General features: G+C 44.9%; 1 protein-coding gene across 3 annotated transcripts in view; it reads left to right on the top strand.

Moving 5' to 3' along the window:
* CDA (cytidine deaminase) overlaps nucleotides 1-17,893 on the top strand; it is a 122,959-nt gene that overhangs the window by 31,327 nt on the left and 73,739 nt on the right. For all 3 annotated transcript variants that reach the window (XM_085604124.1, XM_085604134.1, XM_085604132.1), the window contains exon 3: nucleotides 12,600-12,711. In XM_085604124.1, the coding sequence (XP_085460250.1) occupies nucleotides 12,600-12,711 (112 nt within the window). The remainder of the gene's footprint in view (nucleotides 1-12,599; nucleotides 12,712-17,893) is intronic.

Genomic DNA, 17,893 nt, shown 5'->3' with positions numbered 1-17,893 from the left:
CTGGGCTTCTCTATTCATTATCTTCCCCCTTTCTTCTTACACATAGGTAATTTAAAATATTGCAATAACCATAGTCCTGATGATGACCTCAACGCAAGGAGGTTGAAACGTCGTCGACCAGACAGCATTATTTACGGCTAACTACAGGGTCCTGTGAGACCTTTATGATTATGTGTAAATTATCCATTGTATATAACTCTCCTCGACCTTGAATTTATTTGAATCATTTTGCCGTACCTTGTTGTCACCCTTACACTTATGTCACTGCGCCGTTCACTTTTTCACTTCACTGTCAGTGCACATGTGTTAGTTATGGTTATTTTGAATTGTATATACCAATTGTGTATCTAATTATTAAATCTGTTCCCTTTCTATCCTTTGATCTCTCTTGTCTTCCCTTCCCTTGATTGAATTGTGTATCGATTGGTCCTCTTATTCATTTTCCCTGTTGAGACATTGTTTTTTGTTACCACATATACCCGGTCTCAGCTGGGCTAACGGGCTTGCTCCTGTTTTTCTTGTATAATTTCTTGAGATTTCAGCAGAGAGAAGCAGACTCCTGAGTTAGTATTAAAGCGTGACTTAAAAGATAGTGCATTGTCTAGTTTTACTCCCAGATTGTTGGCAATAGTAGAAGGTGCCAGAGGTTGGCCCGGTTCTGTAGGCCAAAGATGAGACAGATTCAATATATAGGATGAACTAAATATTAGAATTTCAGACTTTTCCGAGTTTAAGCAGAGACAGCTTCTAAGCATCTACTCTGCCACTGCTGATAAGCATCCTTGAAACTTGGCTGTGACAGAGACATCCAGGTGTTTAAAGGCAAACATCAACTGGATGTCATCTTCATAGGACACCACATTGAAGCTCTAAGCTTGTTCAATGACAGCAAGGGGGGACAATATAGATGTTGAAGAGACTTGGACTAAGGGCTGAGCCCTGTGATATTCCACTCTAACCTCTCTATTACTCCGAGGTAAAATGGGGACATATACTGCTTGCTTTTAATTGGAGAGGAAGGATTTTAACTACTTCCAGATGGTGCTGACTATTCCTGCATTCTCCAGCTGTTGCAATAGGATGTCACGCAATACCCTGTGGAAAGCAGCACATAAGTCAAGCAGAACCACAATGGTGTTTGTGCCCAGGTCATGTTAGGTTTTAATTAAAACTGTCACTTCTAAGAGTGCTGACTCTGTACTGAAGCCAGCACGGAAACCAGATAGAAAGCTTAACTTTATTTAACCAGGCTTCGGTCTCTGAGTTTGTTGGGGGTATACATTGCTGCCAAGTTTCCGATGTACATGCATGATATGCTGTCCCAGTCTAGTTTTTTCTTTGAAATGTGAGACTTGTAGCCCTGTTGTATAATATAATAAACTAGAATACAAGTCCCAGTATTTGAAAAAAAACCTGGACTGGAGCAGCACATTACGCATGGGACTGGGGACTGGGTACAGGGACTGCCTAAAACTAGAGTTTACTGTTAGATGAGGGAGCACACTAGGATTACCTTAGTACACTATCCGCACATACCCCGAGCCCTCAGAGCCCAAGTTCAGTGTGGCTGAAGAGTTCGGCCATCTTGAAAATGCCCAAAGTTGGTGAAGTTCCCCTGGGAATTTTTACCTCATTGGTTAGTGTGTCCTAAATAGTAATTTCCATCCAGTAGCTTGTGCCAGTCAAAAATGTGGTATCTCCATGCACCCACTAGAGAACACTAGTGGATCTGTGGACGATCAGAAGTGGACTGAACTTGCTGTCCGAGAACTGAGAAGAGCCTAGAAGTCTGGACCTGCTTTCCCTCTTATATCCATGAGTGAGAAGTGGACTCCGAAGGTCATAAGACTGACCTCCTATTAAAGCTACAGTGTCACAACATGCTACAAGAGGCCATTTCCTGCAACTGTCCAGCTGACCATTGGCTACTGGACCTGGACAGGACTCTCCTGCTGGCTTCTGCCTTCCCCCCTGTAAGTTCTAAGTACTTCTCCTGAGGTCTTCAAGGGCTTTAGAAGTGTACTCCTGTGGTGGATTGCGACTTATAGGAATAAAGTCAGAAGTTAAAATCTCTGACCAGGATGTTCCTATTTTACTGTGGCCATTGTCAATTATTAGGACTTTCTGTTTCTTGGCACTATTTCTACTTAACATTGTAATAATTCATTTCTGCAAAACCCCTTATTGGATGTTTGCCACTTTGGTGTCATTTTGATAATTATTAAATTGTACTCTATTTTTCTAATTCAGTTTGGGATTTTTATTGTTTTGAATTTCAACCTTATTACTGTTTTGGTACTGCACAAATACTTTCCATGTAGCCCTAAGTTAAGCCTGTCTGCTTTGTGCCAAAGCTCTGGGGTTGATGCACAGGTTAATTTAGTGACTTTGAGTGTTCACCCTGAAAAGGGTTATGATTATTAATAATCCAATTTTTTAAAATTGATAACATGGGAAAATAGGAATATAGGTACCTTATTCTTCAGATACTCATCCAAAGCATGACATAATTTCAAAAGGGCATCAATAACTAGATGAACCAATAGCCCCATCAATGAACCAAAATGAAGTTGCACCCATGTGGCATTGAGATGTGGTCAGTCTATTAAGTGAAATGGAACTGTGATGTCCAGGTGTGCTTCCTGGGGATTCTAACATTTGTAGAAATTGTCACGCCTGGAACTGCATGTAAGGGACCACGACCTTCCGTCATGAACAAGATATGTGAAGAGTATAGATGAGAAAGAATTTGATCGGAGCTTTGCCTAAAACTAGTAGGGCGCGCAGTGGAAATTACTTTGTGGTTTTAGACAGAATGGTTTGAAAAATTACCTATTTGATTTCTTCCCAGTATTGCCTAGTTTTATAGAAGCTACTTGGTAAATGTAAAAGAAACTCCCACAATTTCTGCAACACTGGCCAGAGCTGTTGTAGAAGGAAGCAATAATTGTAACAGGAATAATTCCAGATATGACACATTTTCTAGGCGATTTAGTTTGCCCACACAGTAGTTTACCTACTGAGGATTTATCCACTTATTCCTACAACTAATCTCTCATTGTTTATTTTCTTCTGCTCACTGAGGTATTTTCCAAAATTACATCTGGATTATACACAACAAACATTCAATTTAATGTTCCTATCAGTCGCCCAATCTTATCCACATCGTAAGTTAAGTCAACTAGAAGTCACTGAAGCGGCCACATATCTAGTTGGAAAAACACAATACTTCTCCAACTACAATTACTCCTGCTTTTAAATGCACCCCCCTGATTAGCAGCTGTTCTAAAGCCCAAGTACGTAAAAACTGAAGGAAGTTTCCAGGACAGCTTTCAGTTCAACCTGGGCCTTCATGTGACTCGCCAGGTCCCTTTGGCTTATTTACCACCCCCCACTGCCTTTGGAATAATCATTTACAGGACATGTAGCATTGCAACAATATTGCTTTGTGGTCAATGACCTTCTCATTGGCATTAAAGTGAATGGAATGAATGCAAACTCAGCGGGTTAATATCTAAACTACCACTGACAAAGCCAATAGTTTGGAGGGTTTATGAAAAGAAGAGGCAAGAGGCATCCACAAGTGACAGAGAACAGGTACAGATCAACCAGCAGTTGTGCAACCTTCCCAACAACCGCACCACACGGATACAAGTAGAACCAGATATATGCACGCCTCTACTAACCCAGAGAAGAGGTGCAACATAGACGGCAGGAGTGTACGCCTCTTCTTACAAACAAAACAGATACAGCAGAGTCATCCACCGTGTAGAACTTACCACCAGCGACATGACTCCGAATTGATAACGCCAATTCAAAGTTCCCTCACGCAATTCAATGAACATTGCAGACAGCTACAGTAAAAGGGGAAGTATAGCCTGGCCTTCAGCAGTGTAAGATTTCTTCACACACACATATCCGGAAAATCAGTAAAAACTCTACACACTCTCTATCTCTCCCTCTGTCTTCATGGCATACACAACAGTGCAAGGTTTCTTCATAGGCGAGATACAACTGCACTTCAGTTGTGTAAGTGTCCTTCACACACAGATCAGGAATAATAATGCAAACTTTACACACCCAATCTCACACACACACACACACACACACACACACACACACACACACACACTCCCTCTCACCCCACCCACACTGACATGTACTCGCACACACTCACACGTGAACACATACATATACACACACTCCAACTCTCATGCACACACTCTAACTCTCTCAAGCTAACAGAAGTGCAGGCTTCCTTCACATGCAAACGTCTTTCACACAGGTATAACAGATGCAGCATCGCAGCAGTGCACCAGAATTCCCAAACACACACACAGAACAGCTAGTGAGCAGATGAGCTGGGAGGCCACGCCTGCTGATAACAGGAGTTCCCGTTCACAGGGATAGAACAATCTATAGGTGCTCCTGTCTATTGCATACACAGTATATGCAGAATTACAATCATGTGCCATCATGCAAAGCAGTGCAATTGCTGTGAGACCGGAACTTGATCAATGGAATGCTTGATTCTATGTCAGTTAATGGTCATTATACTGGGTCGCCATTTTGCTTACAGTGCCACTATGCAAGACCAGCTATATGCAAATCAGTCTTGTCACTGCTTTTCATGGGACAGTCTAGCCTGAACTGGTAGGTCACTAACCCTCTACTCTGGAACAAAAGGCAAGTATTGTTTGAATATGGTTGGTCCCTATTTGCTGTTACTCGGTGAGAATAGTGTCCCTGTTTGCAGTTACCTAGTGAGAAATGGTCCCTATCTGTATTTACCCAGTGTGGAAAGCTTTCCTTTTTCAAACAATCCAATGGCAGCCCTTTTTGCAGGGACCATGAAGCAAGTTAGGAAAGGGAAGTGTTTTGATTTCTTTCTTTGTGGAAGGCACCTCTCAGCATCAATGCAGCACGTTTCGGTATCAAGCGACTGTTTCAATAGACCCCAGAACAGAAAACTATTGGGCAGCTACACATCTCAATGTCCTCACACCATTTCCTTGAGATCCTAGGCCTTTTTTAAGTGCCGTTTGTTTGTGGTTATGAATTAGCCTCAATGTTTTACATAATCACAAGATGGTTACTTGCTAAGCCTGGCCGCATGCCTCAGACAACTGACTCTGTAGCTCAGTTAAATGATCTCTACAGGTCATCACTTCAAACTTCAAAAAGATCAACTCAGCCTTTCACCCCATCAAGGTTAATATGTTGAGTATCATTAGGTAAGAAATTGATAATGCCTTCTGTTCACCTGATTTGGTACTTAGGTTTACCTTAATTTTTTATTTGCACCGTCCCAACTTCTTGTCCTCCACAATTCCGGTTTTTCCGTAAGAGCGGGGGCCAAAAGCAAAAGGAATGAATGAATTGAAAATTTATATAGCGCATAGTTACCCTCGGGCATCCCAGTGCTTTGGCCAGAGTGACAAACAGATGAAGCCGACAGTTCGGCCGCATTAAGCAGGGAAGAGGTACGTTTTAAGAAGTTTCCGGAATCGTAAAAAACACGTTTCTGTACGCAAACACAGGGGGAGACTGTTCCACAAGATAGCTATATTGACTGAATATCTTCGCCCCCCAGCCCGCGCCCTTCTAACTCTGGGGACTTGAAGAAGGTGTTTTTGGTCAGATCTTAGGGCCCTGTTGGCTTTATAAGGCACAGCTAAATTCCGCAGGATGGGGGGTCCCTTCCCCTGAAGAATTTTATGCGCAGTGCAAAGAGCCTTAAATTTGACCCTTTCGCGCACCGGAAGCCAGTGCAAGGCTTTCAAAGCGGGTCTGGCTGATTGTATCCTAGGTGTATTCATAAGTAGCCTAGCCGCGGCATTTTGTACTTGCTGAAGTTTATTAAACGTAGCTTCAGGGGCACCTAAAAAGATGGTATTGCTGTAGTCTAATCTAGATACAATAAGCCCCTGAACAAGTAGCTTCCTAGATGGCCAAGGTAGCAGGGGGAGAACTTTCCGAGCTGAACGGAGGAGACCGAAGCACACTCCTGCTGTTTTTTTTGCCTGGGTCTTGAAGGAAAGATCTCGTTCCAGCCAGAAACCCAAGCTTTTAATCTCTTCTTTAGGGCTCGGCAAAGCTCCCATGCAACTGGGCCAGCTAGACAGGGGAAGAGAGGGGGATTTGCATCCGAGCAGTATTAGTTCGGTCTTTGAACCATTCAGCTTCAAAGCTGATTCACACATCCAGGTGTGGACCTTAGACATGCAGGAATGTAGCGAGTCGGGGTTCTCCACAAGTTGGCATAGGGTGACCACCAACTGCGTATCGTCAGCATAGCTGACGATCTTAATGCCAAATGGGGCCACCACATCCTCCAGGGGGGCCATGTATACATTGAACAATGTGGGGCTCAAGGAGGAGCCCTGAGGCACACCACACTGGAGGGGGATAGACGCCAAACGTTCGCTACCTTCCCAGACCTGATACGTCCGGTTGCAAAGAAATGACTTAAGCCACTTCAGCGCGTCACCTGCCACCCCTATATCTGCCAGCCGTTGGATCAACACTTGATGGTTCACCGTGTCGAACGCAGCACTGAGGTCCAGGAGGATCACTGCCACTGACCCTCCCGGATCCAAAATGCTCCTCGCTTCCTCAACGACTGCCAGAAGGGCAGTGTCAGTACCCTGACCTGGCCGGAAACCTGTTTGGGAACCTCGTAGCAAGCCATTAAACTCCAAGAAGTGTGACAACTGCCGATTCACCAGTCTTTCGGCGATCTTGCTGAGACCAGGGAGGAGGGAGATAGGCCTGAAATTTGCCAAATCAGACGAGTCTAGATTTGTTTTTTTCAACAGAGCCTTTACCACTGCCCTTTTCCAGCTCGGTGGTACCAAACCCTGCGCAAAGGATGCATTGATAAGGTCCGCAACTGGGGCTGCGATAGAAGTTGCTACCTGTTTCAAAAATCTCATAGGGACCGGGTCCCTAGGGGAACCACTTTTCAACGAGCCCAATTTGTTGCGAACTTCATCCACTGAAACTGGCCCAAGGGTATCCAAGTAAACACGGACACCTCGAGAATGGTTACCTATAAATGTAGTGCGGGCAACCTGTGGTAGGGTGCTAAGAATATTGACTATTTTCATGTTGAAATAGTTTGCAAGCTCCTTACATTTCTCGCCAGGGCTGTCGAGGGTTACCAAAGGCTCAGGAACTTTAAGAAGTTCATTTACCACCTTAAAAGTTTCTCTGGAGGAATTGACGGACCTATATATTCTCTTCTCAAAGAATTGAGCCTTCGCAAGACGGAGAGCAGTTTTATACGCCCTCATTGCCGTGCGATAATCCTTTCGCCTCGCCTCTACCCCCTCCTTTCTCCATGCCCTCTCCAACTTCTTACAGCCCCTCCTGAGTGATCTCAAATCGGGAGTGTACCAAGGACCTTATTAACATTCTTTTCCTAGGAATGATAGCATCCAAAGAGCTGGTCAGCCACTGGTTAATATTTGCATCTGCGCATGCCGGGTCCACAGCAGGTGAAGGGCACGAACCTTCCAGAATAGTAGTCCAGCTGTCGACTGACAGCCTGGACCAGGCTCTCTCCATAGAATGAGCCTTTGGGAGAGGGATCGTTGCACGTTCTATATGCCAAGTAAAAGGCACCAGAAAATGATCTGACCACGGAAGGGGCAAAGGGGGCATAGTTTTGAGAAAGGGCATGTTGGAAAAGATGGGGTCCAACAGATGACCCTTAATATGCGTGTCTCCCGAGTTGGAAAGACTCAGCTCAAAGGCTTTAAAATTGCCCAGCAAGTCTGCCGCTATGAGGTCTCCGGGATCGTTAAAATGGAGGTTGAAATCTCCTAACGCTAAAAAGTTGGCCGTGGAGGCAGCTAACGGCATGGCAGTCTCCATCAGCGAACTAGCAAAATTACCCACACAACCTGGGGGGCGGTAGACCAATAGATCTGACACCGACAGCGTAGGTGAAATCCTAAGAGAGAACTGACAGCTCTCACAGTCTAGCACCCCTCCGAGCTGAGCCCTACACACAAAAATATCTCTATAAATAATGGCAATGCCGCCCCCTCGCCCCACAGGTCTATCCAGATGGTATATTAGAAAGCCTGGGGGGAGGGCTTGGACTACGTCCGCCCCGGCACCCGGCGTAATCCAGGTTTCTGTCAAAAACAGGACATCTAGGTTCAGGTCCTGTATAAGAAAGTTAATTTCTAAAGAATTGCTGGGGAGAGATCTACAATTCAACAGTGCCATAGATAGGACATTCCTGCGCTTTACTGACTCCGTCAGCTGACAGCTCCTACAGCCCAAAAACGGTTTAACACATTTGTGCATATACTTACATGATGCATCTATTGGGGGGCGCAGAGAAAGGAGATCCTCACCGGAGTAAGTAATCCTCATAGCAGGCATTTTTCCCGATAGATCTGGCCCTAGGCCCGTCTGGGCCCGGACGGGCACAGACGGGCTGGACTCTGGTGTGACTCCGGCGGTGATCCGGCGATCCCGCTGCGCATAACCGCTGCGCGTCCGCATGGCCTCCTTAAGAGAGGTCAAGCGTCCTTGTGACGCTCCCCCGACCAATCCGATGTCGCCTCCAACTGTCCTATACTGCCCTAAGATGGCCGCCAAAGTTGCAAGTACCGGGAAAAGGACCCGCAAAGGCGCGGTGAAAACACGATTATTGTGCAAGTGAGTGGGCAGAGTTTAAAAACAAGGGAAAAAGCAAAACAACCTTAAACTAAATACAAAAACAGGGACAATGTTTAAAAATGCCTCTCAACCGGCAAAAATGCAGCAAATAGCGCGACGCGCTCTGACCGCTCCAAAGAAGTCGGTCACTCCAGTGACAGGGAGTGCTGAACAATGCAAACATTCACCACCAATCACAAGGATCTGGATTTAATCCATCGTTCTTTTGCTCACTATGCCACCACAGTTTGGACCCAGCCATATGCAAATCAGTCTTGACCCTGTTCCACATGGGAACAGTCCAGCCCGAACTGCCAAGCCAGGTCCTCCCCGGACCAGAAACAAGCATCCTGGGATGCTTACATCCTGTTTGGCTATTTAATGCTGATGCTGGCAATAACGAGCAGCAGGTGTGCCAATGGCGTGCTTAAGGCATGCCTAAGGTGCACCTGAACCAAGCCCGTCTGCGCCTGTCCACACCCGACTGTCACCAGGAGCCAGGACCCCTGCCTCTTTAACATCTGAAGTCCGGTCTCCTGCCACATTCACCTACTCTTTTGAAGAGTTATTTAAAATCGACAATTTGTATAGAGTTGACACTCCTTCTGGCACCCTGTGTAAGGGCTCCTTTTCATCCATACTTGAAGGCCCTGTCGCTTTCAGAAATTGCAAATTTCAATGCCTCCATGGAGAGCAATGCGCACCTAAATTGCCGGCTAACAATCTAATACACAGTTCCTCTTTAATGTCCCAGCACCAGATTCCTCTGTGTTTGGACAATATTCTTTGCAACGTTATGTCTCTGCCAAAGCATGCAACTGAGCTCTGGGATTTACTTTTCCTCATTGTCACCTGAGGTTGATTACCTCACCGAAACCTGGTTGAGTCCCACCACTCTGTCAGCTATTGCGTTGGCCCTCCCAGCCACTATGGCATACTTAGATTTGACAGAGACAGCAGTACATGTGGTGGAATAGACATAGTTTTTAAAGATACTCTTACATTTTCACTCATAGATACTCTCCATGTTGACTGGGCTGACATTTGTATTTTTAAGTTTGAACTCTCACCCAATGATTTTTGTAAAGGAGCCCTGTTGTATCGTCTTCCAGGGCCCAAAAAGAGTTCAGTCAGTGTCTTACAGACGCCACAGCAACCCATGTTCTGGCATCCCAACAATTTCTTTTGCTTGGTGGTTTTAATTTTTATGCGGAGGACTCCTCTTAAGCGAAGACTGCACACTTGCATGCAATTAGGCCACGCTTGGTCTATATCAGAAAGTCAATGGACCCACTCGTATGGCGGGGCATATGTTGGATTTAATCTTTACGAATTACACATCCCTGACTTGAAAACCTCCCAACCACTCCTCTGGGCGGACCATTCTCTAACCCATTTCCATATTCCCAAGAAAATAGGAATAGGAAAAGCGAAAATAGCTGCTAAAAGCACATCAAGATCATGGCATAAAGTCACTCCCAATGCTTTTATTAAAGAGAATGAGTTCAATGCTGTGTCCATAAATCCAAATGTGGACCAAGCACTAGCACGCTACCATAGTGCCTTAAATTTGGTGCTTGACAAGGTTGCCCCCATCAAATCTTGTTCTTCGTCTAAATATGGAACCCATGCACCATGGTATGTAGCTGCATTGAGATCAGAGAAAGCCTCCTGCAAAAAGATGGAGAGCCAATGGCGCAGGACACACAATCCATCTGGTAAGGAGGCCAATAGAGCATCCTTAATGATTTACTGTAGAAATATCAAAAGAGCGTGGGAGTGTCACATTTCGATCCAAATTAGCCAGGCAGGTAATTCATTTCAAGAGTTATTTAAAGTGCTGAATGCTTTTATCAACTCCCTTGCCTGCTCACAAGAAAAACTTGCATCACAAACACTATGTGACTCTCTTGCCAATTACTTTGAAGACAAAATCAAAGTAATTTATCATAACTTCCCTAGTTCATCTGGCCAGGACTGCAAGGAGATTAAATCTAATTCACCTCCTTCTAACTGCATTACACACGTCGGCAACTTTAGCAATTTCTCACCTGAGTTAATCCAGAAAGCACTTGCTACAGCTAAATCAGGATCTCCTTTGGATATTTGTTCCTCCAGGATCTTTGCTATCTTGTCTTTTCAGCTGGCCGCTGCCATATGCTCTCTATTTAATTTATCCATCAATACCAGGAAGATCCCTTCGGTTTAGAAAGGGACACAGGTGATGCTGATTGAAAATAAGGCCAACCTGTCTCCTGTGAACCTAACCAACTATTTGCCGACTTCACTGCTTTCTTTACTGGACAAGCTCTTGGAAGGCCAAATAAATAAGCAACTTATGAACTACCTTGCGGCCAATAAGATTCTGGACCCATCACAATCTGGGTTGAGGGCCTTTCCACAGCACAGAGACTGCCCTGGTAGCTGTCACTGACAGGATCAGATGCTCCCTCGATGCCAACATTCCATCCTTGCTTGTGTTGCTGGATTTATGTGCAGCATTTGATACTGTATCTCATCCCAGGTTGATACAAGCCTTAAGGTGATTGGAATCCAGGGCTTATCATTGCAATGGTTTGAGGATTTTCTTAACAACAAAACCCAAACTATCACTCTGGGCTCCTAAAAATCCTGCACCATGTTACTGGACAAGGGTGTGCCACAGGGCTCCTGTCTCAGCCATAGGCTTTTTAACATCTATGTGGCCCGCCCATACTAAGATCATCAAAGCCTTTGGATTCATGTTAATATATTATGCTGATGATACGCAGATACTAATTTTCTTTGATGAAAATCTAGACAAAGTTAAACAATGTTTTTCATCCGGGATTAAAGCAATTGTCGACTGGGTGACAGTTATTTGCCTTCCGTTGAATGCAGGCAAAACTGAGATTATGTTGTTTGGCAAGGTTCAACAGCTTTGAGTCTCCGACTGATGGTGTCTGGAACTTGGTGCAGCTCCGAGCCCCAAACAAGGAGTCAAGACCCTGGGTGACCGATGCGACAAAACTCTTTCTATGAAAGAGTAGATCTTGTCTACCACTAGCATCTGTTTTTACATGATGCACCTGTTGAGGAGAGTTTTCACCTCCCACCCCCTCTCACTGAGGAAAACTCTGGTACTAGCATTAGTCATCAGTCATTTGGTTTATGGCAATGCTGTACTGGCCTCTGCAAATGAGACGCTATTATCTAACTTTAAATTGTGCAAAATACCACTGCTTGTCTCATTTGCAATCTGCTAGCTGGAGCGGCATCCTCCCCCATCTGAGTTCCCATCATTTTTTACTGCTCAAAAAAAATATTTATTTTTAAAATCTGCTGCTGAACACACAACTCCCTGGGTCCCAGCTACCTATATTCTAAATTACCTTCTATTGTTTAGCAAGACTTCTAAGATCCAGTCATATAGCTTTGCTGAAAGTCCCACGGGTCAGGAGGACCCGGACGGGGGGCAGGTCTTTTTCTTACCTAGCCCTTCTGCATAGGAACAGGCTACCCCTCCCTGCACTGAGCATCTCCAATTTAGGAAACTACTTAAGACATTGCTCTTTTAATTCTGCAGCTTCAGGTATTGCCTGTGTTTTTTGCTCTGCACCAAGAAGCCCCTCTCTGGGTGATTTGTGCGCGATATAACTGGGTGATTTGTGCACGATATAACTGGGTGATTTGTCCACGATATAACAGGGTGATTTGTACGCAATATAAATTATATTAACATAACATATTAACATAACCATGCTTGTAAATGGCAAAACTGTGGATTGGGTGTTATAGAAAAAGTTGCTGTGAAAGTAGCTCTCTTTCACTACATTGTTGTGAACTTCTTAAATATTGGTGTTTTCAGAGCCACTCTCATAAGAAAATAGCCGTAATTAATTTAAACTCTTTTATCACCCATACTGCCTGTCTCTTTACTGCAGGCTGCAATGTGGAGAATGCATGCTACACTTTGGGCATCTGTGCTGAGCGGACAGCAATTCAGAAGGCCATCTCAGATGGCAGTAGGAACTTCAGAGCCATTGCCATCGCAAGGTAAGCTTTTACGTGTGTAGTACACTGTTTCAACTTGGCAATCCTTCCGTACCACTCTCTTTGGGAAATGAGCATGCAAGACAAGATTATTTTATTTCTTTCTTTTTTATTTGCAAAGTTTTATATAGCGCTGGCTAGACCCGGGGGTATTAGAGCGCTTTACATGAGGATCAGTGAGTTACAGGTTCCATAATTACATAGATAAGTATAGACATAGGAGGGAAGAAAAAACATGAGATTACACAATATTGTGAGATTATTAGCGCGTACACACGTTTTATGGGGAGTGAAGAAGTAGAGGGGGAATGGTAGAAGGGGGTTGGGAATGCAGGTAGGAAAACACAACGGGGAGGCAAGGGAAATGATGTCTGATGTCCAGCTGGGTAGGTGCCGGCCAAGGGATGAACCAGAGCCAAACTCCTCTATAGCTGCATATGACAGCTCCACCGGGCATCAGCCAAAGTTCCTCGGGCACCGCGGTAGGAACAGACAGTTTTGGTTTCAGCCCAAGGGGCATCTTTAAAGTTCCATCAAGAGCACCAATCATGGTGTTGCTGGTAAACGCCGTCCGCCTCCTCCTCCAGCTCACCTCCAGGTCAAGAGTGGTGAGTGGAGAGGTGGAAGGTACAGGTCCAAAGTCCGCAGATGTTCCCCATTCCCAGCAGCAGTGGTGAGTGTTGGGCATTTGAGCAGGATCCCAGTTGTACTGGGACATAAATGTGCATCTTGATGTATACTCCTCCATAGACACTGCACACATACACGTTTTTGCGGCCACATCTGAAGCTACTGATAAAGTGCAGGGTATCGATGTGTGAAAACCGACCCTTTTCAAATTCCAGCACAAGTCTGTCTGGTGCGGGGGAACGGCCTTGGCCAAAAAGCTGACATTGTGTCTATTATACAAGCAACATTCTGGCCAATCCCAAAGACAAGGTTTAGAAAGAACTGTGAATGAGAGAAGTGTGTAATTTTTGTTGACAGACCGAGACCAGTCTTTTGCACCCGGCACTGTTTTCCTACATGAGGCATTAAAGCAAGGAGTGGGAAGATGTAGTCACAATCTCACACTCATAGCAAGGCTGTCAGGGTAGTGTGTGAACCTTCCTCTGACACAATACAAACCAGGCTGCACCTGTGTGGCTCACCATCACCAAACATCACTACAGGCGGCTCCTCAATCCAGTTGAAACTCATCTGCGAAAAGATAAATGTTCGTAAGCGCTATCGAAATGCTATTACAATCTGCAGACGGATGCATAGTACACTTTTCACGCAGGAACAAAAGTCATACTTGCTGCACAACGTGTCACTGGAAACCAACACGCACAAGCAGTTCTACATCTCGGTGCATGCACTTGAAAACCTAATGGAGGCCAAAACTGATGATTTGGATTGAAGTCATCCGAATATCTGTAGACTTTTGACTCCGCTAAATTCGCACTGGAAGCCATTTGCAAATTCCACTTAGAGCACACAAAAACATACTGGGGTTCAGGGATTCAACTTTACATGTCTATGTAGGTCACGTCCTCAAAATTCCATGTCAATGTGACACACGGCAGCCGCTGTTCACGAGGCCAAGGAGAACAAATATGGAAATAATGGTGTCGGTAGACGTTTACCCACATAGTGGGCCACCGGACTAAAAGGAGTCACAAACGTCCACCATTGGGGTATCTCTTGGACTGACGTCCATCCATCCACTCTGACACACATCGCAATGAATGGGTGACCTGCAAGAGTAAGACTGGCTCTGCATCGCCAAGTGTTCTCCACGGCGCGCGCCTCAGTGGCTGGAGCTGCTTCAGTGCGGGTTCCGAATGGGGACCCGAAGGGCACGGGGTGCCCCAGCCCCTTGTCGGCCATCAGGCAGGCCTGGTTCTGGCAGTAGAAGTCAATCATGATGTACGGGCTGGGGCTCGACACATCCACTCTGTCATACATCCTCAGAGCCCCCGAGCCCTTCCGGGGGAGGGGGGGGGGGGGTCCTGGTGTCCTGGCCCTCAAAAGAGGGACCTTTCAGAGCGAGGAGAGTCCAAAAAACAGAAACTTCCACAGCAGCGAAAACCCCAAAAATCGAAAGCTGCCCTGTGGATCCCGGTCGACTTGTGTTTTCTCTTTCAAATCCAGTGTAGAATCCATTCAGATTATTGTGGATTTCCAGTCCCCAGATATCCGGACAATCCAAGCTAATTTCCTCACTTTTAAGGAGAAGTTCCTTCTATTCCCTGCCGAGGAGGGATGATCCGCTTCACCCCAGTGGCCCTCCACATTTTTCAGAAAGCTGGGAAAATCTAAAATACTGTGGTTTTCTTTTATTTTTGCAAACCCGGGGTTCTGGTTTGAAATATGAAGAGGGGTCCCTCTTGCTCACTAAGGACCAGGACTCCCTTGCTCCCTACCACAAGGACAGGGGGTAGTCACCCTAAGGACTTGGGTGGTGGTCTTTAATCCTAGGGACAGAGGGGGCCACTATTGCACCCCAGTAATACGAGCCTTCTTGCACAGGCTGAGTCTTGCAACAGGCATCCTTCTGCGGTAGAGGGACAGTGAGCACCCAGGGTCAGTCTCATCCAGACAGACCCTTCTCCAACCAAAACCCTCCACCTCCGCTGACAGATGGCAGCGGCTGCCGGCTCCGAGCTGTGGACACTCACTGTCTCCCCCGCACAGAAATTAACCCTTCCACGGGCGAGGAGGAGCGCTGGGTCCGACGGTTACTGGAGGCTGGGAAGAGGGGTGTGAAAAAAGCACAACACGGGCAGTGGGAAGCATGGGGTCCGGCAGCGGAAGAAGCGTAGTCACTCAGTCGGTCGGTAGAGTCAAGCGGCAGGTGCTCAGTCAGGGCAGTGGAGTCAGGCAGCAGAACAGGCAGCGCACTGCCCCCCTTGCGAAGAGCCTGAGCCGGGATCAAGATTAGGCAATTAAAGTCAAGTGGCGGTGACAAATTAGATTTCCCTCAAGGGAAGTTTTGGCTGAGGCGCTCCACCCCCGAGTGGTACTAAGTGGATGATTGTTTCAAACCTGTTCTGAGAGGTTACCCCAAGGCAAATGAGACTCACAAGATAGACTAAGTGTACGATCCATCATGCAGGGGCCAAGAAAAAGAGGGCAGGAAGGGGTGGTCCCAAGGAAAGCTTTCTCTCTAATACAGGAAAAAATGGCTGAACTGAATTGCATCAAATTTGGAAAAAAGTTAGAAATGTACTCAGGAAGCATGCTTTCAGTGATTTGGTGTAAATCTATTCCACCGTTTCAAGAAATTAGCATTAAAAGTGGGGGAAGGGGGCTCAGGTTGGGCATAAAGGGGTTAAATGTTAGGTATATCTGGACTGCTGGTGTCCAGCTTTTCTCTGATTGGCAAGTTTAAAGGGGAATAGCCAAACCTTATTGGCTGGCCAAAACATGAGCAATATGTTGTGGCAGCCTTTACAACATTTATGGACATGGTAAATGGTTAAATAAATGTAGAAAAAAACATAATTGGACAGGGTAAGCACGCCCTGACCCCCAGGACGTTTTGAAATATTTAAAGAGTTTGTCTTCAGTACTGAAGGTAAAACTGGTGTCTTTTTAGATGACATACTTAGGTAATTGAAGAGTAAAGTAAACGATTTGCTAATTTTTTAAAAATCTGTTTTGTTGGAAGAAGTTTCTTAACCCATATCATAAGGAAAAAACATGTTTGCTGTATCTGCTCATTCACTTGGTGTAACATAGGGCTGGTGTTAAAACATTTTTAGGGCTTTTAATCCCCTACACTACCCTATACACAAGCAGAGCTTCAAAAGCCCACTCGCATTTGCATTGCTTCAGTTTATAGGTGACGCAGATCTTCCAGTTTCCCTTTCTTTGCTCAGTCCCTGACTGGAAGTTCTGGTGACCTGAAACCTGTAACCAGAATGAGGAAGTGGCAAGACAACTTAATTTCTCCCTTAGTAGTCAACAAAGAACACTATTAAACATATTGATTCATATCCTGCTAGAAATATGTGATTTCCTGCAACACTTTTGTAATGAGAGTGATCAGTCATTGTTGTGTAATGACAATTGCTACAAAATCAGCATTCTGAACCCTGCTACCCACAACATTCAGCTGTGTTAAGGTGCAGCAGCAATTCACCACGTTCTCATGTTGCAAAAAAATAGCTATGATTCCTTTCAATTGATCAGTGTCACCCAAAATTCTGCCTCGTTCCTGGAAAATCTACACCCCGTTTTGTTTTTAAAGTTTAGAAGGCTTTATTGAGATGAAATACAAAGCAAAACATCAGTATGCATTGTACAAACAAAGGTCAAATAGTAACATCACTAGAAACTGGAATAACAAAATTGGGACTATATTAAGAAATATGTGATGGAAACCAATTTGAACTTTCTAAACCTATATTTAGGGAGGGCAATTTAGTATTTAGGAAAGAGGGGAAGGGGAAAGAAAGAAGCAAAGAAAGAAAGGAGGGGGAGAAAAGAGAGATAAGAGGGAATGATAAGCGGCAGCTAGATTGTAATGTAAAGATAACAATAAGAAAAAAAACCATTTAACATAAGGGGCAAAATTTCATACCTCCGTCCGATCAGCGAGCACTACGCAGACTCTATACTATTTCTATAATAGGCTTTTCCTCACCCCAACAGATCTTCACAAGTTCAGATTAATAGACAATACGAAATGCTGGTCTTGCCCTCATGGTAATAGTGACTTACTCCATATGCTCTTTCTTTGTCCTTTGGTCAAGGGTTTTTGGTTACTTATTTGGAAGAAGTTGAATGAAATTGTATCTACCCTTTCATATTGTACATGTTTTTCTGGGTAGTTCCTCTTCCATATGGAATGCGCAGGGAAGCTTGGGTAAATTTATTGATTTGTTTATAGCTATTACTTTTCAGATTATCACCTCCAACTGGAAGGACACTACTAAAATCTCGAATCAAGCTTGGTGTAACATGTCATCACTATAGACTAGATCTTGCATATGCCACCTCTACACCCCTACTGATCAAAAAGGACTTGCTTTGGTTACCACTCACCACATTTGTTTCCAAGTTGCCCATTTGATTTACCTTGTATGTACTTTGCCATCTACACCCCGTTTTGATAAAAATGGAAAAGCCAAAACTATACTGTGAAGGCATATTTAACTCCATTTTGATGGAAGGTTTTCCTATAAGGTTTTTGTTT

The sequence above is a fragment of the Triturus cristatus genome, chromosome 1_2 (genome assembly GCF_964204655.1).
Source record: "Triturus cristatus chromosome 1_2, aTriCri1.1, whole genome shotgun sequence".
Lineage (NCBI taxonomy): Eukaryota > Metazoa > Chordata > Amphibia > Caudata > Salamandridae > Triturus > Triturus cristatus.
The sequence above is the reverse complement of the archived record's forward strand: the minus strand, read 5'-3'. Positions and strand labels throughout refer to the sequence as shown.